General features: G+C 50.6%; 1 protein-coding gene across 1 annotated transcript in view; it reads left to right on the top strand.

Moving 5' to 3' along the window:
* LOC140721232 (NACHT, LRR and PYD domains-containing protein 3-like) overlaps nucleotides 1-19,024 on the top strand; it is a 31,462-nt gene extending 12,438 nt beyond the window's left edge. Inside the window, exons 3-11 of the mRNA XM_073036084.1 lie at nucleotides 1,042-1,196; nucleotides 2,106-2,277; nucleotides 2,377-2,427; nucleotides 14,378-16,115; nucleotides 17,239-17,325; nucleotides 17,481-17,651; nucleotides 17,807-17,977; nucleotides 18,133-18,300; nucleotides 18,465-19,024. Of these exons, the coding sequence (XP_072892185.1) occupies nucleotides 1,042-1,196; nucleotides 2,106-2,277; nucleotides 2,377-2,427; nucleotides 14,378-16,115; nucleotides 17,239-17,325; nucleotides 17,481-17,651; nucleotides 17,807-17,977; nucleotides 18,133-18,300; nucleotides 18,465-18,552 (2,801 nt within the window). The 3' untranslated portion in view covers nucleotides 18,553-19,024. The remainder of the gene's footprint in view (nucleotides 1-1,041; nucleotides 1,197-2,105; nucleotides 2,278-2,376; nucleotides 2,428-14,377; nucleotides 16,116-17,238; nucleotides 17,326-17,480; nucleotides 17,652-17,806; nucleotides 17,978-18,132; nucleotides 18,301-18,464) is intronic.
* Nucleotides 19,025-19,901: the final 877 nt, after the last annotated feature.

Genomic DNA, 19,901 nt, shown 5'->3' on the forward strand with positions numbered 1-19,901 from the left:
GTTGCTGGTTCGTCTCGTCAGTATCCTGTCCTTGTCTCTGTGGGGTAAGTCAGGCCGTCTTTGACGTTACCCTGAGTCTGGAGCCTCGCCTGCAACCTTTCACCTTTTCTCGCTCTCAAGTTCTACCGACGAAACAAGACAAGAGCCTTGCTGTGTCTAGATAAGGAACCGCCTTTCGTTGTTTGTAACTGTCTCTGTTTGTCCAAGCCTTCACTAGATAGGTCCGGACATTTGTCGCTACCTAGCATTGGGAACTGTCTCATCGTGAACAGCGTATGAGTCCCGGCCCTACGTCCTCTTCCCAAGGAGGGGCTCTGACTCTGTATTCTGCATTCCTGCTCTCCCTCGACCAGGTCTCTGTATTTCGCGTTCATGTCTCCCAAGTCTGACCCTCATGTCCTCGTCCACGTTTGAGCCTCATGTCCTCATCCAGCCCAGGAGTCGCGTGTCCAGCCCAGGAGTCCCGCGTCCTACCCCCACGTCCAGTCCTGTTGCCTTGGCTTGTCTTGTCCAGCGTCGTTTCATCCCTTGCTTTCTTGATACACCGAGTCCTCTCCCTAGTACTTCAGTGGCGGTGTCATGCATTTGCGTCTGTTCCCTACGCCCAACTAAAGACATCTATAGATGCTGCCTGGCCTGCTGAGTTCCTCCAGCATTTTGTCAGATATCCCAGAGATTTGCTGAGGAAGGGGTTGACCAGGTAGGCAGACAGTAACCCAGAGCAAAACGGTGGTGATGGGCAGTATCAGGAGAGTGATGGTGATGGGTTACTATATTCTCAGCAATAAGCAGAGTTCTTTCAAAACAGAGAGGTATATTCACAGATACGCGAAAGAGCAGCCTTCAACAGATGGAGCTATAACCCCTTCAAAACCACACCCTGCCCCGACCGGGACCACCCATGCCCCTGCCCAAGCCCGCTCCTCCCCCCCCCCCCCATATATATATTGGACTTTATTTAGTGATTTTTAGGTTCCAGAGGGAAAGTTGCTGCCCAATATAGAGTCAATGAATATTTATTTTTCCCATTGTACTTCACAGTGATCACTGAGCTCCTGGCAAGCTGGAATGATTTCCAGCTCCTGCAGTTGACGGACTTCTACCGGGACCGGCTGGAGCAGGCGATGGAAGGAGGGGTGCACGGAGTGAGCCTGGCGTTAACGGCCGAGAATCAGTTCAGCGGAGAGGAACATCGGGTGAGTGGGAGGGAGAATGGGTTTGAATTTTCACACATCACAGGACTGATGGGTGTTGGAACTCTCACTCATCGGAGAATAAAGCATAAAAACAAATCAGAACTAAATATATATAATTCTTAAAACGGTGAATCAGAAGGAATGATTGAAAGAGGTGTAAATACTCCAGTGGCGGCTCAATGCTCAGAGCGAGGGGAGCAGGGAACAATTGTATGAGGTTGCAATAAAGGAGTTTAAATGGAAATATTGTAGGAATTTTCATTTTGAAAAGACCGTGCAGCGTCACGGCAGGATGTCAGTGAGAACCGGGGCATTAACACTGGATGCCACAGGAGCTCCAGTGTGATCTGTTCTGGGTGGAGATGATTGTGTTACAATCTGTAACTGTAAACACTGTGGATCGGGGAATACTGCCATGTTGTAATGTGTAATCACTGAATAAACCTCCACTGGAAAAGGCAAAGGAAAGGCATCAGGTGTCAGCCAGAAATCCGCTGTCATGTTGGACACTGGCGGACTGAGGAGATGAATCAGACCATCTTTTCCGCAACTTCTCTGTGACTGCTCACTCTGTTATAAAAACCCTCCTGATTTCTTTCTTCATCTGTGATGGTTATTTTCTGATTTCTGTTTTGCACCGTCAAATCCGGTGAGGAATTATTTATGGATTTGGAGCCACGTCAATGAAGCGGTCACAGACCAGCCAGGATCTCATTGACTGGTGGACCAGGTTCACGGTGAATGTCCCTCCGTGTGCTCTGCACTCAGAATGTACAGTCCATGTCCAGACAGGATCAGCACCCGTCCGGGTGACTGCTCAGTGTGATCCCGTTACAGAGCACATCATTTACTTCTCATTCTCTGTGTGAATCTCTCAGTCCCCAATATTTTCACCGTTACTCTTCACAGAAAATCTCTGATCTCGCTGATAAGGGAGAGCGGGCGGACAGTTCTAAACTCCTCCTGAGCCTGGTGATGGAGAAAGGCTCCCGCACCCGGAGGGTGATGTGGGAAACCTTTGTGAAAATGAGGATTGGAGTCCCAAAGTTTGACAAAATCCTGAAGGAAATACAGGAGCATGGTGAGAAAGCATCACTGATGAATTTAATTTTGGATTCAATCACAATTGACTTTATAATGTTATGCATTTTAATTCCTCAAATTGTTTTATTCCGAACAGGTTGTGTTCCGGTCCATCGACCCGTACCGGAGATTCCCAGAGAACTGAAAAGTAAGTGAAGAAACCGCTGTTTCCACCAATGGTTGATATTGTGTAGGGCCATGTCGTTGTTGAACCATCTGGATTTGACCAGGTAAGTGGTGGCACCATGACATAGTGCACAGTGCGACACATGGAAAATATTTGCTCGAGGGATATCTTTCTCAGGACATTATGAGGAACAACTCAGAGAGTTGGGGAGTTTTCTGAAAGGGACCACTCCTCTCTGACTCCGACAACGACAGGTCCCTCCTTCGAGCCAGAGTGGAGAAGAGGACGATCTGGAGGTGTGAAATTCTCAGAAATTCTTCACTCCGAAAAGTGAAATCCTTCCCCTGCAGCTACACAGCAACAGCCCTCATCACGTAATAACAATGAGAGCATCCATTTAATGAGAAAATCACGTAACACCCAACTGCTCTGTTCAACCCCAAAGCAGCATATGAATCCAACTCACCCTTAGTGCAAAGACTGCTAACGTTATCCAGTTTAATTTCTAACTCAATAATCCTGGGAATTCCATCAGGAGACAGTGTTAGTGAGGTTGAGATTGGGGGACAAAATCCTCAGCTCAGTCCACAGAAGCTGAAATTGATGTGATGTGTGATGGACACTGTGGAAAGGTGAGAGATAGGAATTAGGACAGAGAAACCGAGGGTTGTGGGATTGCGGCAATTAGCCTGCAAACTTGTTCTTCACTGTTCTTCATGTTGTTTGCCGAAGGAACAGACACAGCAGTGAAATTCCCACACCCATTTCTAATACAAAACCGATTCACTCTCTGATTATTTAAGAATATCATTTCTAACACTGTCACAATGTCTGAAGTAACGATTTAATCAACCAATATCTTCCTACGCTCCCCATCCCACCCGAATACATTGAACAGAGACTCCACACAACCCTGACAGGGTCCTGACACACTGTGAGACCCCACACAACCCTGACAGGGTCCTGACACACCGTGAGAAATGACACACTACTGACAGGGTCCTGAAACACTGTGAGAACTGACACACTCCTGACAGGGTCCTGACACACTGTGAGACACCAAACATCGCTGGCAGGGTCCATGACACACTGCAAGACCCCACACATCTCTGACAGGTTGTGATACACTGTGAGACACCACACAACCCTAGGAGAGTCCTGACACACTGTGAAACCCCACACGGCCCTGGCAGGGTCCTGACACACTGTGAGACCCCACACACCCCTGACAGGATCCTGACACACCGTGAGAAATGACACACTCCTGACAGGGTCCTGACACACTGTGAGAACTGACACACTCCTGACAGGGTCCTGACACACTGTGAGACACCAAACATCGCTGGCAGGGTCCATGACACACTGCAAGACCCCACACATCTCTGACACGTTGTGATACACTGTGAGACACCACACAACTCTAGGAGAGTCCTGACACACTGTGAAACCCCACACGGCCCTGGCAGGGTCCTGACACACCGTGAGACCCACACACCCCTGACAGGATCCTGACACACTGTGAGACCCCACACACCCCTGACAGGGTCCTGACACACCGTGAGACCCACACACCCCTGACAGGGTCCTGACACACTGTGAGACACCACACACCCCTGACAGGGTCCTGACACACTGTGAGATCCCACACACCCCTGTCATGGTCCTGACATACTGTGAGACACACACACCCCTGACAGAATCCTGACACACTGTGAGACCCCACACATCCCTGACAGGGTCCTGACACACCGTGAAACCCCACACACGCCTGACAGGGCCCTGACAAACTGTGAGGCCCCACACACGCCTGACAGGGTCCTGACAAACTGTGAGACTCCGCACACCCCTGGCAGGGTCCAGACCCACTGCAAGACCCCATACATCGATGATAGAGTCCTGACACACTGTGCGACACCAATCATCGCTGGCAGGGTCCATGACACACTGCAGGACCCCAAACATCCCTGATAGAGTCCTGGCACACTGTGAGAACTGACACACTCCTGACAGGGTCCTGAAACACTGTGAGACACCAAACATCGCTGGCTGGGTCCATGACACACTGCAAGACCCCACACATCTCTGACAGGTTGTGACACACTGTGAGACACCACACATCCCCAGGAGAGTCCTGACACACTGCGAAACCCAACACGGCCCTGGCAGGGTCCTGACACACTGTGAGACCCCACACACCCCTGACAGGATCCTGACACACTCTGAGACCCCACACACCCCTGACAGGGTCCTGACAAACTGTGAGGCCCCACACACCTCTGACAGGGTCCTGACATATCGTGTGACCGCACACACCCCTGGCAGGGTCCATGACACACTGCAAGACCCCACACATCTCTGACAGGTTGTGATACACTGTGAGACACCACACAACCCTGGGAGAGTCCTGACACACTGTGAAACCCCACACGGCCCTGGCAGGGTCCTGACACACTGTGAGACACCACACACCCCTGACAGGATCCTGATACACTGTGAGACCCCACACACCCCTAACAGGATCCTGACACACTGTGAGACCCCACACACCCCTGACAGGGTCCTGACACACTGTGAGACCCCACACACCCCGGACAGGGTCCTGACACACCGTGAGACCCACACACCCCTGACAGGATCCTGACACACTGTGAGACCCCACATACCACTGACAGGGTCCTGACACACCGTGAGACCCCACACACCCCTGACAGGGTCCTGACACACTGTGAGACCCCACACTCCCCTGACAGGGTCCTGACACACTGTGAGAACCCACACACCCCTGACAGGGTCCTGACACACCGTGAGACCCACACACCCCTGTCATGGTCCTGACATACTGTGAGACACACACACCCCTGACAGAATCCTGACACACTGTGAGACCCCACACATCCCTGACAGGGTCCTGACACACCGTGAAACCCCACACACGCCTGACAGGGCCCTGACAAACTGTGAGGCCCCACACACGCCTGACAGGGTCCTGACAAACTGTGAGACTCCGCACACCCCTGGCAGGGTCCAGACCCACTGCAAGACCCCATACATCGATGATAGAGTCCTGACACACTGTGCGACACCAATCATCGCTGGCAGGGTCCATGACACACTGCAGGACCCCAAACATCCCTGATAGAGTCCTGGCACACTGTGAGAACTGACACACTCCTGACAGGGTCCTGAAACACTGTGAGACACCAAACATCGCTGGCTGGGTCCATGACACACTGCAAGACCCCACACATCTCTGACAGGTTGTGACACACTGTGAGACACCACACACCCCTGACAGGATCCTGACACACTCTGAGACCCCACACACCCCTGACAGGGTCCTGACAAACTGTGAGGTCCCACACACCTCTGACAGGGTCCTGACATATCGTGTGACCGCACACACCCCTGGCAGGGTCCATGACACACTGCAAGACCCCACACATCTCTGACAGGTTGTGATACACTGTGAGACACCACACAACCCTAACAGGATCCTGACACACTGTGAGACCCCACACACCCCTGACAGGGTCCTGACACACTGTGAGACCCCACACACCCCGGACAGGGTCCTGACACACCGTGAGACCCACACACCCCTGACAGGGTGCTGACACACTGTGAAACCCCACACTCCCCTGACAGGGTCCTGACACACTGTGAGAACCCACACACCCCTGTCAGGGTCCTGACACACTGTGAGACCCCACACACCCCTGACAGGGTCCTGACACACCGTGAGACCCACACACCCCTGTCATGGTCCTGACATACTGTGAGACACACACACCCCTGACAGAATCCTGACACACTGTGAGACCCCACACATCCCTGACAGGGTCCTGACACACCGTGAAACCCCACACACGCCTGACAGGGCCCTGACAAACTGTGAGGCCCCACACACGCCTGACAGGGTCCTGACAAACTGTGAGACTCCACACACCCCTGAAGGGTCCAGACCCACTGCAAGACCCCATACATCGATGATAGAGTCCTGACACACTGTGCGACACCAATCATCGCTGGCAGGGTCCATGACACACTGCAGGACCCCACACATCTCTGACTGGTTGTGACACACTGTGAGACACCACACATCCCTGACAGGATCCTGACACACTCTGAGACCCCACACACCCCTGACAGGGTCCTGACAAACTGTGAGGCCCCACACACCTCTGACAGGGTCCTGACATATCGTGTGACCGCACACACCCCTGTCAGGGTCCATGACACACTGCAAGACCCCACACATCCCTGACAGGGTCCTGACACACTGTGAGAACCCACACACCCCTGACAGGGTCCTGACAAACTGTGAGACTCCACACACCCCTGACAGGGTCCAGACACACTGTGAGACTACACACACCCCTGACAGAATCCTGACACACTGTGAGACCCCACACATCCCTGACAGGGTCCTGACACACCGTGAAACCCCACACACGCCTGACAGGGCCCTGACAAACTGTGAGGCCCCACACACGCCTGACAGGGTCCTGACAAACTGTGAGACTCCGCACACCCCTGGCAGGGTCCAGACCCACTGCAAGACCCCATACATCGATGATAGAGTCCTGACACACTGTGCGACACCAATCATCGCTGGCAGGGTCCATGACACACTGCAGGACCCCAAACATCCCTGATAGAGTCCTGGCACACTGTGAGAACTGACACACTCCTGACAGGGTCCTGAAACACTGTGAGACACCAAACATCGCTGGCTGGGTCCATGACACACTGCAAGACCCCACACATCTCTGACAGGTTGTGACACACTGTGAGACACCACACACCCCTGACAGGATCCTGACACACTCTGAGACCCCACACACCCCTGACAGGGTCATGACAAACTGTGAGGTCCCACACACCTCTGACAGGGTCCTGACATATCGTGTGACCGCACACACCCCTGGCAGGGTCCATGACACACTGCAAGACCCCACACATCTCTGACAGGTTGTGATACACTGTGAGACACCACACAACCCTAACAGGATCCTGACACACTGTGAGACCCCACACACCCCTGACAGGGTCCTGACACACTGTGAGACCCCACACACCCCGGACAGGGTCCTGACACACCGTGAGACCCACACACCCCTGACAGGATCCTGACACACTGTGAGACCCCACATACCACTGACAGGGTCCTGACACACCGTGAGACCCCACACACCCCTGGCAGGGTGCTGACACACTGTGAAACCCCACACTCCCCTGACAGGGTCCTGACACACTGTGAGAACCCACACACCCCTGTCAGGGTCCTGACACACTGTGAGACCCCACACACCCCTGACAGGGTCCTGACACACCGTGAGACCCACACACCCCTGTCATGGTCCTGACATACTGTGAGACACACACACCCCTGACAGAATCCTGACACACTGTGAGACCCCACACATCCCTGACAGGGTCCTGACACACCGTGAAACCCCACACACGCCTGACAGGGCCCTGACAAACTGTGAGGCCCCACACACGCCTGACAGGGTCCTGACAAACTGTGAGACTCCACACACCCCTGGCAGGGTCCAGACCCACTGCAAGACCCCATACATCGATGATAGAGTCCTGACACACTGTGCGACACCAATCATCGCTGGCAGGGTCCATGACACACTGCAGGACCCCACACATCTCTGACAGGTTGTGACACACTGTGAGACACCACACATCCCTGACAGGATCCTGACACACTCTGAGACCCCACACACCCCTGACAGGGTCCTGACAAACTGTGAGGCCCCACACACCTCTGACAGGGTCCTGACATATCGTGTGACCGCACACACCCCTGTCAGGGTCCATGACACACTGCAAGACCCCACACATCCCTGATAGAGACCTGACACACTGTGAGAACTGACACACCCCTGACAGGGTCCTGACAAACTGTGAGACTCCACACACCCCTGACAGGGTCCAGACACACTGTGAGACTACACACACCTCTGACAGGTTCCTGACATATCGTGTGACCACACACACCCCTGGCAGGGTCCATGACACACTGCAAGACCCCACACATCCCTGATAGAGTCCTGACACACTGTGAGAACTGACACACCCCTGACAGGGTCCAGACAGACTGTGAGACACCAAACATCGCTGGCAGGTTGTGACACACTATGAGACACCACACATCCCTAGGAGGGTCCTGACACATTGTGATACCCCACACGGCCCTGGCAGGGTCCTAACACACTGTGAGACCCCACACACCCCTAACAGGATCCTTACACACTGTGAAACCCCTTACATGCCTGACAGGGTCCTGACACACTGTGAAACTCCACACATGCCTGACAGGGCCCTGACAAACTGTGAGGCCCCACACACCTCTGACAGGTTCCTGACATATCGTGTGACCGCACACACCCCTGGCAGGGTCCATGACACACTGCAAGACCCCACACATCTCTGACAGGTTGTGACACACTGTGAGACACCACACATCCCTAGGAGAGTCCTGACACACTGTGAGACCCCACACACCTCTGACAGGTTCATGACATATCGTGTGACCGCACACACCCGTGACAGGGTCCTGACACACTGTGAGACACCACACACCCCTGACAGGGTCCTGACACACTGTGAGACACCACACACCCCTGACAGGGTCCTGACACACTGTGAGACGCCACACACCCCCGACAGGGTCCTGACACACTGCAAGACCCCATACATCAATGATAGAGTCTTGACACACTGTGCGACACCAAACATCGCTGGCAGGATCCTTGTCACATTGTGAGACCCCACACATCCCTGACAGAGCCTTCCACACACTGTGAGACACCACACATCCCTAGGAGTGTCCTGACACATTGTGAAACCCGACATGTCCCTAGGAGGGTCCTGACACACTGCAAGACCCCATACATCAATGACAGAGTCTTGACACACTGTGCGACACCAAACATCGCTGGCAGGATCCTTGTCACATTGTGAGACCCCACACATCCCTGATAGAGCCTTCGACACACTGTGAGACACCACACATCCCTAGGAGTGTCCTGACACACTGCAAGACCCCACACATCCCTGATAGAGTCCTGACACACTGTGAGAACTGACACACCCCTGACAGGGTCCAGACAGACTGTGAGACACCAAACATCGCTGGCAGGTTGTGACACACTATGAGACACCACACATCCCTAGGAGGGTCCTGACACATTGTAATACCCCACACGGCCCTGGCAGGGTCCTGACACACTGTGTGACCCCACACACCCCTGACAGGGTCCTGACACACTGTGAGACCCCACACACCCCTAACAGGATCCTTACACACTGTGAAACCCCTTACATGCCTGACAGGGTCCTGACACACTGTGAGACCCCCACACACCCCTAACAGGATCCTGACACACTGTGAAACCCCACACATGCCTGACAGAGCCCTGACAAACTGTGAGGCCCCACACACCTCTGACAGGTTCCTGACATATCGTGTGACCGCACACACCCCTGGCAGGGTCCAGACGCCCTGCAAGACCCCACACATCTCTGACAGGTTGTGACAGACTGTGAGACTCCACACATCCCTAGGAGAGTCCTGACACACTGTGAAACCCCACAAATCCCTGCTAGTATCCTGACATGCTGAGATCCCGCACACTCCTGACAGGCCCTTCAAATTCTGTGAAATCCTGGACACACTTTGCAGAGTCCTAAAATACTTTTACACGTCCTTTCAAAAGATTGTATTCAGCAGTGGTGTAGCTTGCCTTCCCCTAATTCAGAATCTCTATACTCGGGGCATCGATATCGCTTTCCATAACTGAGACAGATTGTCTCTGTGTCCAGAATACTCTCCCACTGACACTTGTCCAGCTACATTATCTCCTGCCTCGTCGGGTCAACGGAAGATACAGGTTAGGCTAATAATCCTTATTGTATGGGTGGTGGTCCAGGTGAGTGAACATGATGTGATGGTTGGGACTTAAGTGGGTAGTTCATTGGATAGAGTGTTGTGGGTCATGTAGTTGGACCTTCAGAGTGGATCAGCACATTGGAAGTGTGATGATGTTGCCTTTATGAAGACTTGATTGAGAGAGACAAAATTGGCAGATCAATATTCCAGAGTTACAATTTTTCAGATAGGGAGGGGAGGTAATACATTTGGGGAGGTTTATTTGCTGCCCTGGGGAATTTCACAGCTGCGCTCAGAGAGGACATATAGGGGAGTTCAAGTACTAAGGCAATATGAGAGCATAGCAATAAGATCGATACAGTCACTGATGGGTTTTTACAAAACATCTCCCAGTAGTCATCATGAGATACAGGAACTAATATGTAGGCAAATTCTGGAAAGATGCAAAAACAGCAAGTTTGTTGTAGTGGGTAATTTTAACTTTCCCTGTGTTGCTGATGACCTTTCATTCTCTGTCCTGTGTTTCCTACCTGCAAGAATATTTTAGGAATCTCTGATGGTGGGATGTGTTCTGGGAATAATGTGTGGGATGTGTGAACTGGAAATGAGGCCAGACTGCAGCTGGTATTTGATTGTAAGCCGACAAGTTGCTGAGGTTTCAGTGGTGGAACTTTTGGGAACAGTGAACACTTCTCAGATGGTTATGAATAAGGAGAAGTCTGCAGCTTATGCTGTACCGAACATGTAATTATTTTAGAAATTAAAAGTCCCTATTGTTTCTGCCTCCACCACAATCGCCGGCAGATTATTCCACGCCCTCACCACTCTCTGCATAAAAAATCTTACCCCTAACAATCCCTCTGTACCTACCTCCAAGCACCTTAAAACTGTACCCTCCTGTGTTAGCCATTTCAGCCCAAGAAGAAAGTCTCTGACTATCCACACAATCAATGCCTCTCATCATTTTATATACCTCTATCAGGTCACCTCTCATCCTCCGTTGTTCCCAGGAGAAATGACCGAGTTCACTCAACCTATTCTCATAGGGCATGTTCCCCAATCCAGGCAATACTTGTAAACCTCCTCTACGTCCTTTCTATAGTTTCCACATCCTTCCTGTAGTGAGGTGACCAGAACAGAAGACAATACTCCAAGTGGGGTCTGACCAGGGTCCGTTATAACTGCAACATTACCTCTCGGCTCCTAAACTCCATCCCAGGGTTGATGAAGGCCAATGCACTGTATGCCTTTTGAACCACAGAGTCGACCTGCATAGCAGCTTTGAGTGTCCGCTGGACTCGGACCCCAAGGTCACTCCGATTCTCCACACTGCCAAGCGTGGGGTGTGCAGCATTGGGTGTGGGAAAGATAACTTGGCGGAAGGCAGATTCCGTGGCAAAGGGTTAGATTGAGAGCAGCTCTTGTTAGGCAAATCCCCAACGGGCATGATTAAATATTAGCTGAGCAGAATTTGGGTCCGGCATGTTGCAAAGAGGATTAAAGCCAACGACGTCAATGCCTGTAGATCTTGATGGGAGATGTTGTAAATTTAATCTGAAAGGGAGAGGTGAGTTTCATGATGCTGAAATGAGACAGTCAGTTGTGGAGAGTGAAGAGGCGTGCCAAAGAATGCATTGGGATACAGATCAGTTGCAGATGCGGATGGGGAAATATCAGGTGGAGTTTAATCCAGAGAAGTGTGAGTTCTTGCAATTCAGGAGATCAAATGTATGGGGAAGTATAGAGTAAAGGTCACGACCCTGATGTCATTAGTGTCTACAGGGATCCTGATATCCATATCCATAGCTTCGGAGGTAGGCGGGATGAGTTTATGGGGCCATCCTGCTAGCAGCAACTTTGTGGGCCGAATGTCCCATACCTATACTGTACTACGCAGGTCTTGTGATAGCTGAAATCCTGAGCCACCTGCTACCGAAATTCCTCGGTCTCTGCTCTCTTCTTCACCACCCGAGCTGTAATCGGCATGGTTTTCAAACTTGTATTTAAAGTCACAGACCATTAGCATCTCCCATTTCTCCCCTTTCCACAGACGTTGTCTGACCTGTACTCACATCTACACTCCAGTCCTGTGCTGTAGAGGGCAGGCCAACATGCTGCATAACTGTGGCAGGCTGGGAGGCTCTACAACGGGTAATCAAAATTGCTCAACGCATCACTGGCACCCCCAGCCTACCTTCCATCGGGGACGTACATACAAAAAGGCTCTGGAAAAGGGTCAGCATCAGGAATGATCCCACCTATCCTGCCTATGGGCTGTTTGTCCCTCTCCCATGAGGGAGGAGGCTACGTAGCATTCACAGCAGGACCATCAGACTCAAAATCAGTTACTTTCCTCAAGCAGTAAGACTGATCAACACCTCCAATGATTAAGCCACCCCTCCACTACTAACAACCCCCACCCCACCACCAGCACGGTTTGAAAATTTTCTACCAGAACCACCTGAGGTCAGAGTGACTCCTGTATCGTATATATTTATATTTATTGTGTTTTCCATTACGTTCTTTATCTGAGTTATTTTGTGCTGCATCACATCCGGAATAACAATTATTTCCTTCTCCTTTCCACGTGTATCTTCAATCTTGAATCTGTTGAGCATTTACAGCACATACTCTTTAACAGACACGAGTCTGCAGATCTGCCGTCTCAAACTATTCTCCGGAGGAACTCAGTGAGCTGAGCAGCGTCTGTGATGATGGCGGGGTGGGGGAGGGGGGGGGAGGGGTTCTGTTTGCGTTTTGTGTCAAAATGTTGACTGTCTCAATCTCCTGAGCAAGACATTGATAGATAGATAGATAGATAGATAGATAGATAGATAGATAGATAGATACTTTATTCATCCCCATGGGGAAATTCAACTTTTTTTTTCCAATGTCCCATACACTTGTTGTAGCAAAACTAATTACATACAATACTTAACTCAGTAAAAAAATATGATATGCATCTAAATCACTATCTCAAAAAGCATTAATAATAGCTTTTAAAAGGTTCTTAAGTCCTGGCGGTTGAATTGTAAAGCCTAATGGCATTGGGGAGTATTGACCTCTTCATCCTGTCTGAGGAGCATTGCATCGATAATAACCTGTCGCTGAAACTGCTTCTCTGTCTCTGGATGGTGCTATGTAGAGGATGTTCAGAGTTTTCCATAATTGACCGTAGCCTGCTCAGCGCCCTTCGCTCAGCTACCGATGTTAAACTCTCCAGTACTTTGCCCACGACAGAGCCCGCCTTCCTTACCAGCTTATTAAGACGTGAGGCGTCCCTCTTCTTAATGCTTCCTCCCCAACACGCCACCATAAAGAAGAGGGCGCTCTCCACAACTGACCTATAGAACATCTTCAGCATCTCACTACAGACATTGAATGACGCCAACCTTCTAAGGAAGTACAGTCGACTCTGTGCCTTCCTGCACAAGGCATCTGTGTTGGCAGTCCAGTCTAGCTTCTCGTCTAACTGTACTCCCAGATACTTGTAGGTCTTAACCTGCTCCACACATTCTCCATTAATGATCACTGGCTCCATATGAGGACTAGATCTCCCCCAATTTTCTCCCCCAACAACCCCCACCCACAGTGCACGTGCTGCTCAATAAAGCTACTTCTTTGTATTTTGAATCAGTGATGGTGGGTGGGAGGGGGAATCTGTGATTCCCCGACCTGTTCCTTTGACAGAATGCCCACGATCCTTTTCTCCATCTCCATACGCCACATCAAACATCCGGCTTTCAAAGTTCTTCCACAGGAACAATAATAGCTCTGGCAGTGGTGGGAGTTTATCCAGTACAGGACAGTCGGGGGTTAGTAAACTACCAGGGAAATACTCACCTTCACAGCACAGTTAATGTGGAAATGTGAAGATCTGGTGTTTATCTAGTCCAGGCCTCTCTGTCCAGTCAGGGGACTGTTAATCACATTTACTTCACTGTACGAACATCCATTGATGAATTCAATCAAGGTAATAGCTTTGAGCTAACTCTTGTGTACTTAAATACTGAGTTCTGAGTTGAGCCATTTAACATTTTGACTATGTTCCTGTTCCCATGGAAGATGTTCAACAGAAACACAAGGAGACTCTGCGGCAACAGACTGAAACACTGAGAATGAACACGATCCTGATGAGGGAGAAGGTGAAGGTTTTCCAGCTGGTTGATCGATACGCTGAGCTCACGGTCATTTCTACTGTTCGAGATCGGAGACTGGTGGAACATGAGCTGCTGGCAAGAGGCAGAGACCATGGCAATTGGAGAGAAAAACATCTCCGCAGAGAGCTGGAAAAAATCCGGACTGATCAGTTGTTCCACAGCAGCTTTTCCTGGAGTAAATCCAAATCTGGGAGTTCAGCAACAGTGGCGGGAGTCCCAGGGATCGGGAAAACAACAATGGTACAAAGGATTGTTCATGACTGGGCGACGGGGACAATATTCCAACAATTCCAGTTTGTTTTCAGTTTCAAATTCCGCGATTTAAACTCCATTAACTGCAGGATAAACATGAGGGAACTGATTCTGGATCAATATCCGTACTTTGGGAATATCTTGAGAGAGGTCTGGAAGAAACCAGAGGGATTGCTGTTTATATTCGATGGTTTGGATGAATTCAAGCACAGAATCGATTTTGCTGACTATCGGAGAGATACAGAACCCAAGCACCAGTGCCCAGATCCCGAGTGGTGGTGTGAAGTGTCTGACATTGTGTACAATTTAATCCAGGGCAAACTGCTCCCAGGGTGTTCAGTGCTGGTGACCACCCGTCCCACTGCGTTACATTTATTGGAAAAGGCTGATATCAGTATCTGGGCTGAAATCCTCGGATTTGTTGGTGAGGAACGGAAGGAATATTTCATCAGACATTTTGAAGATCAGACAGTGGCGGAAGCTGTTTTCAAACACGTGAAGGAGAACGAGATCCTGTACACCATGAGCTACAACCCCTCCTACTGCTGGATCCTCACTCTGGTACTGGGCCCCTTCTTCACACAAAGAGTCACTGATCCAGAGCGAGTTCCCAAGACCATCACCCAACTGTACTCCTACTATATTTACAACATTCTGAAAAACCACAGCCGTGAGATTGAGAACCCCCGTGATGTGTTACTCAGGGTGGGTCAGATGGCCTTCAGAGGAGTGTCCGAGAAGAAGATTGTGTTTACAGATGGAGATTTGATCAACTACAATCTGCAGCCTTCCCAGTTCCTGTCCGGGTTCCTGATGGAGATTTTGGAGAGAGAGGATTCTGCCCGGAGCGTGGTGTACACATTCCCACACCTCACCATCCAAGAGTTTGTAGCTGCAGTCGCACAATTCCTGGATCCACATCCCGGGGATAACCTGAAATTCCTCACTGAAGCCCACAACACAACAGATGGGCGATTTGAGGTATTTCTCCGTTTTGTTGCTGGTCTCTCCTCCCCAATGACAGCTCGGGGCCTGGAGGAGTTTCTGGGTCCATTCCCTCATCAAACAACCAGCCGGGTGATTGACTGGGTGAAGGAGGAAGTTAAATGCCAGATTGGAAACACAGAGAGTGAAGCTGGTAAAAGGAGACTCCTGAACATATTGCACTACCTGTTTGAGTCTCAGAACCGTGGACTGGCTCAGGCCGCACTAGAATCTGTGGAAACACTTTCATTCAGTGGAATGACACTGACCCCGATTGACTGCGCAGTCCTGTCTCATGCAATCGGAATCTGTGATACAATAAAGCAGCTCGACCTGGAGAACTGCTACATTCAGTGTGAAGGAATCCGGCGGCTGGGACCCGGGCTGCACAAGTGCCAGGACTTGAGGTAACTTGATTTATCTCTCACTCTGAACGGTGAAACTGTTCCAGTCTGTTGTTTCAATTTAAAGGTATTTGGGTAAAACTGCAGTAAATCAAATTGTGAAGAATTGTGACCAATGCCAGGGGATCGGTCAGTAATTCCCCAAGGACGGGAGGGTTCTGTGGTTCCTTGTGAAGGGATGTTGGAGACTTCATCAGATCAGTGAACAACGGCCATTGGTTTAATGGTGGTAAATCACAGGAATGGCCATGTTTCTCGCTGCCTGTGACATGTCCACTGACAGTGTTACTTCTCAGACACTGACGCCCAAACCAACACTGAATGCAATAGGTGGGTCAGAGCTTCATACCCCCTTCCAATGGACAAGAGACCATCGGCAGACTGTCCAAACTTTACAACCCCTTCCCCGTGAGAGACGGGAGACCAGCACCGGACTGTCCCAGCTTTACAATGCCTTCCTGGTGAGGGACAAGAGAAAGTTAGTGGACTGTCCCAGTGAGAGTGAGAGAATTCCCTCTGTGAGATTGTCCTCCCTCTGCCCTTCCCCATGTGTGACTATCACCAGCAGTCCACCTGTGTCAATGTGGGCATTACCCCGCCCCCAAATGGTTATGTCCTCTATATATGGGCCCTAATTCAGACCTTCCGCTCAGAAGCGATCTACCTCAGCATCTGATCCTCCTTCGGATCTCTCTTCCCCACTACCTATTTCCTGTCGGATCTCTCTTACCCATCCTCTTAGGAGTAAGAGGATCTCTCTTCCCCATTCCGCTTCCTCCTGCAGGTTCAGTCCTTCTATCCTTTTTCCTCAGGTGATCTCTTCAACAATGTCTCATCAACATTCCCAACTTAAATTCATTCTCACTGTGAGACTCACTCCCACCCTACGGCCCTGCCCTTTCTGACCCTCACAGGTCAGGAACACTCTTCTGACCATCTGGGAATGAGACAGAATGTATGGAGTTTACAGGGTCACACCGACAGTGAGGGACATTGACAGCGATGGGAACTCCGATCAGTGATTTACCGAAGGGTTTAATGTTTCCTGAAAAATCCGAGTGAGAGAAATTCCCTCAGACCCACGGTTTGAATCACTTTGTTCATCAATTTCTCTGTTTGTGTTCAGACTTGGGGAGAATAAACTGGGAGATTCTGGAGTAAAACTGGTGTCTGCGGCTCTGAGGAACCCAGAGTGTAAAATACAGAAACTGTGGTAAGTATCAGACTGTGGGAGATTGTGTTTACAGTCACTGGGTGTCTGACATTGAACATTAATGTGATCAGTAATTGTGTTACTGATAAACACTGGGGATTTGTACCGTCTCCTGTGTCTCTGTGTCTTTCACCGTCACTCTCTCTCATATCCAGGCTGGGGGATGTCGGTGTCACTGATTCTGGTGTCGAGGATCTCGCTTCCCCTCTCAGTAAAATATCATCACTAATGGAGCTGGACCTGGGTAGTAATAAATTGGGAGATTCAGGAGTGAAACTGGTGTCTGCGGCTCTGAGGAACCCAGAGTGTAAAATACAGAAACTGTGGTAAGTACCAGACTGTGGGAGATTATGTTTAGAGTCACTAGGTGCCTGGCACCGAACATTAATGTGATCAGTAATTGTGTTACTGATAAACACTGGGGATTTGTACTGTCTCCTGTCTCTCCGTGTCCTTCACCGTCACTCTGTCTCATCTCCAGGCTGATGAAGATCGGTCTCACAGATTCTGGTGCCGAGGATCTCTTCTCCGCTCTCAGTACAAATCAATCACTGATGGAGCTGGACCTGGGTAGTAATAAACTGGCAGATTCCGGAGTCAAACTTGTGTCTGCGGCTCTGAGGAACCCGGAGTGTAAAATACAGAAACTGCGGTAAGTACCAGACTGTGCGAGATGGTGTTTACAGTCACTAGGTGTCTGACACTGAACATTAATGTGATCAATATTTGTGTTACTGATAAATACTGGGGATTTGTACCGTCTCCTGTCTCTCTGTGTCCTTCACCCTCACTCTCTCTCATCTCCAGGCTGGACAATGTCAGTCTCACAGATTCTGGTGCCGAGGATCTTGTCTCCGCACTCAGTGCCAAACCATCACTGATGGGGCTTAGCCTTGGTTACAACTCGCTGACAGACCGATCTGTCCCCGCTCTCCGCGGCCTCATACTGGCTCTCCGGAATCTGGAGTGGATCGGGTGAGTGTTTGTATTAATGTTCAGTGTGATAAAATATCAGCGGATCCGCGGGTTTTCGGGTGATATTTGTCTGTGAGTATTGTTGAAACATTAACCCGAGTCCCCTGTTACTGACACTGTTGTGAAATCTGTTTATTTCACCTTTATTCTTCCATCTGTTTCAGACTGTATGGGAATTGGTTCAGTGGGACCGGGGAGAAGGAACTGAGATCTCTACAGGAACCCAGACCCAGACTGACAGTGTCCCTGTAAACATCTGAATATTTGAACATCCCCGCACAATTCCCAACTGTTCTAATGGAACTGTCTCCGGCCTCGAGCTCGGTGACAGCGGAAGCGATCCCACAGTGACGTATTTCTGACTGTTATCCGGCATGTTCATGACTCCCCACGTGAGTCCCCGGGGAACTACATAGACAGGAAGAGCACAGGGGCCGGGGCTCAGTTTGGGACGCCGGTGTCCCGGGGTGGGATTATCCCGGGAGGGAATCCCTTTGCTCCCTTTGCTGAGGACGGTGCATTCGGCAGTCTGGCCGATATAATGATGTTAAATTGACAAATCCCTCGGCAGTGACCCTGGATCTGCAGCGATCCCGGACACGGCCCTGAAGTATGTTTTTATAATCATTGGTTCCCCGATGCAGAGTGACGGTGAGAAACGGGACTGATTATTCAACCTGTCACTCGTTGTCGCCGGTCAGTTAATTGTGTGTGACTGTGAGTGAGTCGGCTTATTTATTCCCGCACGTCAGCAGCTCACACATTGTTTAATTTACATTTGTCATGATGAAATCAATAAACCGCTGTAACTTCCTGTCCTGGTGCCGGACTCGAGTTTTATTTGAGGTTTCTGCTGTCCCCCCGCACCCTGTGCACTGCAACAGTGGGTCGGAGCTCCTCACACTGACACAGTAGCGTCTCAGCTCCAGGCTGAGGGAGGTCGGACTGGCAAAGTCAGGGTGTCCAGGATCTCATCTCCACCCAAACCCCTTCCCGGCTAACTGACGCCCTCCTGTCCCCCGCAAACAGTTATAAAGTACAATTGTATCAGACGTGAGTCCACTGACGTAGTGCATCAAAGTTTTAAAAAGGAGAGGAAGTTTTCAACGGTCATTTAAATCGAAGCAAGAGGCGGAGAGAAAAGAGGTAAAGGAAGCTCAGAGAGAAGCTGTTTTATTTACTGATCGGGGCAATGAGGCTGGACTGCACAGACGCGTGAAGTAGCGCGCCAAAGGTTTAAATGAAAGACCGTCATATACAGCGGCCATTGTCGGAGTGGACTGTGGCAGAGTGGGTCGGCTTTGGCTCAATTAGGCTTCGGTGAGAACAGGCAGAGGCGAGGTTGAACGGAACACGACTGAGCAAGCGCATGAAAGTCGGCGGGGGAATTTAAAAAGCGAGCAGAGGCTGAGTGCAAGCTTCACTCCAGGTGAGGTAAGGCTGCGTAAGTTCCTTTAATTAATCTAATTAGCTTAGGAGTAGGTAATGGGGGCAGCAGTTAGGGCAGCTGAGTGCTCTGTTTGCACTAGGTGGGAAGTCAGTGCGAGCACAGCTGTCCCTGATGACTACACCTGTAAAAGGTGCATCCAGCTGCAGCTCCT

Source organism: Hemitrygon akajei, unplaced genomic scaffold (assembly GCF_048418815.1).
Source record: "Hemitrygon akajei unplaced genomic scaffold, sHemAka1.3 Scf000053, whole genome shotgun sequence".
NCBI lineage: Eukaryota > Metazoa > Chordata > Chondrichthyes > Myliobatiformes > Dasyatidae > Hemitrygon > Hemitrygon akajei.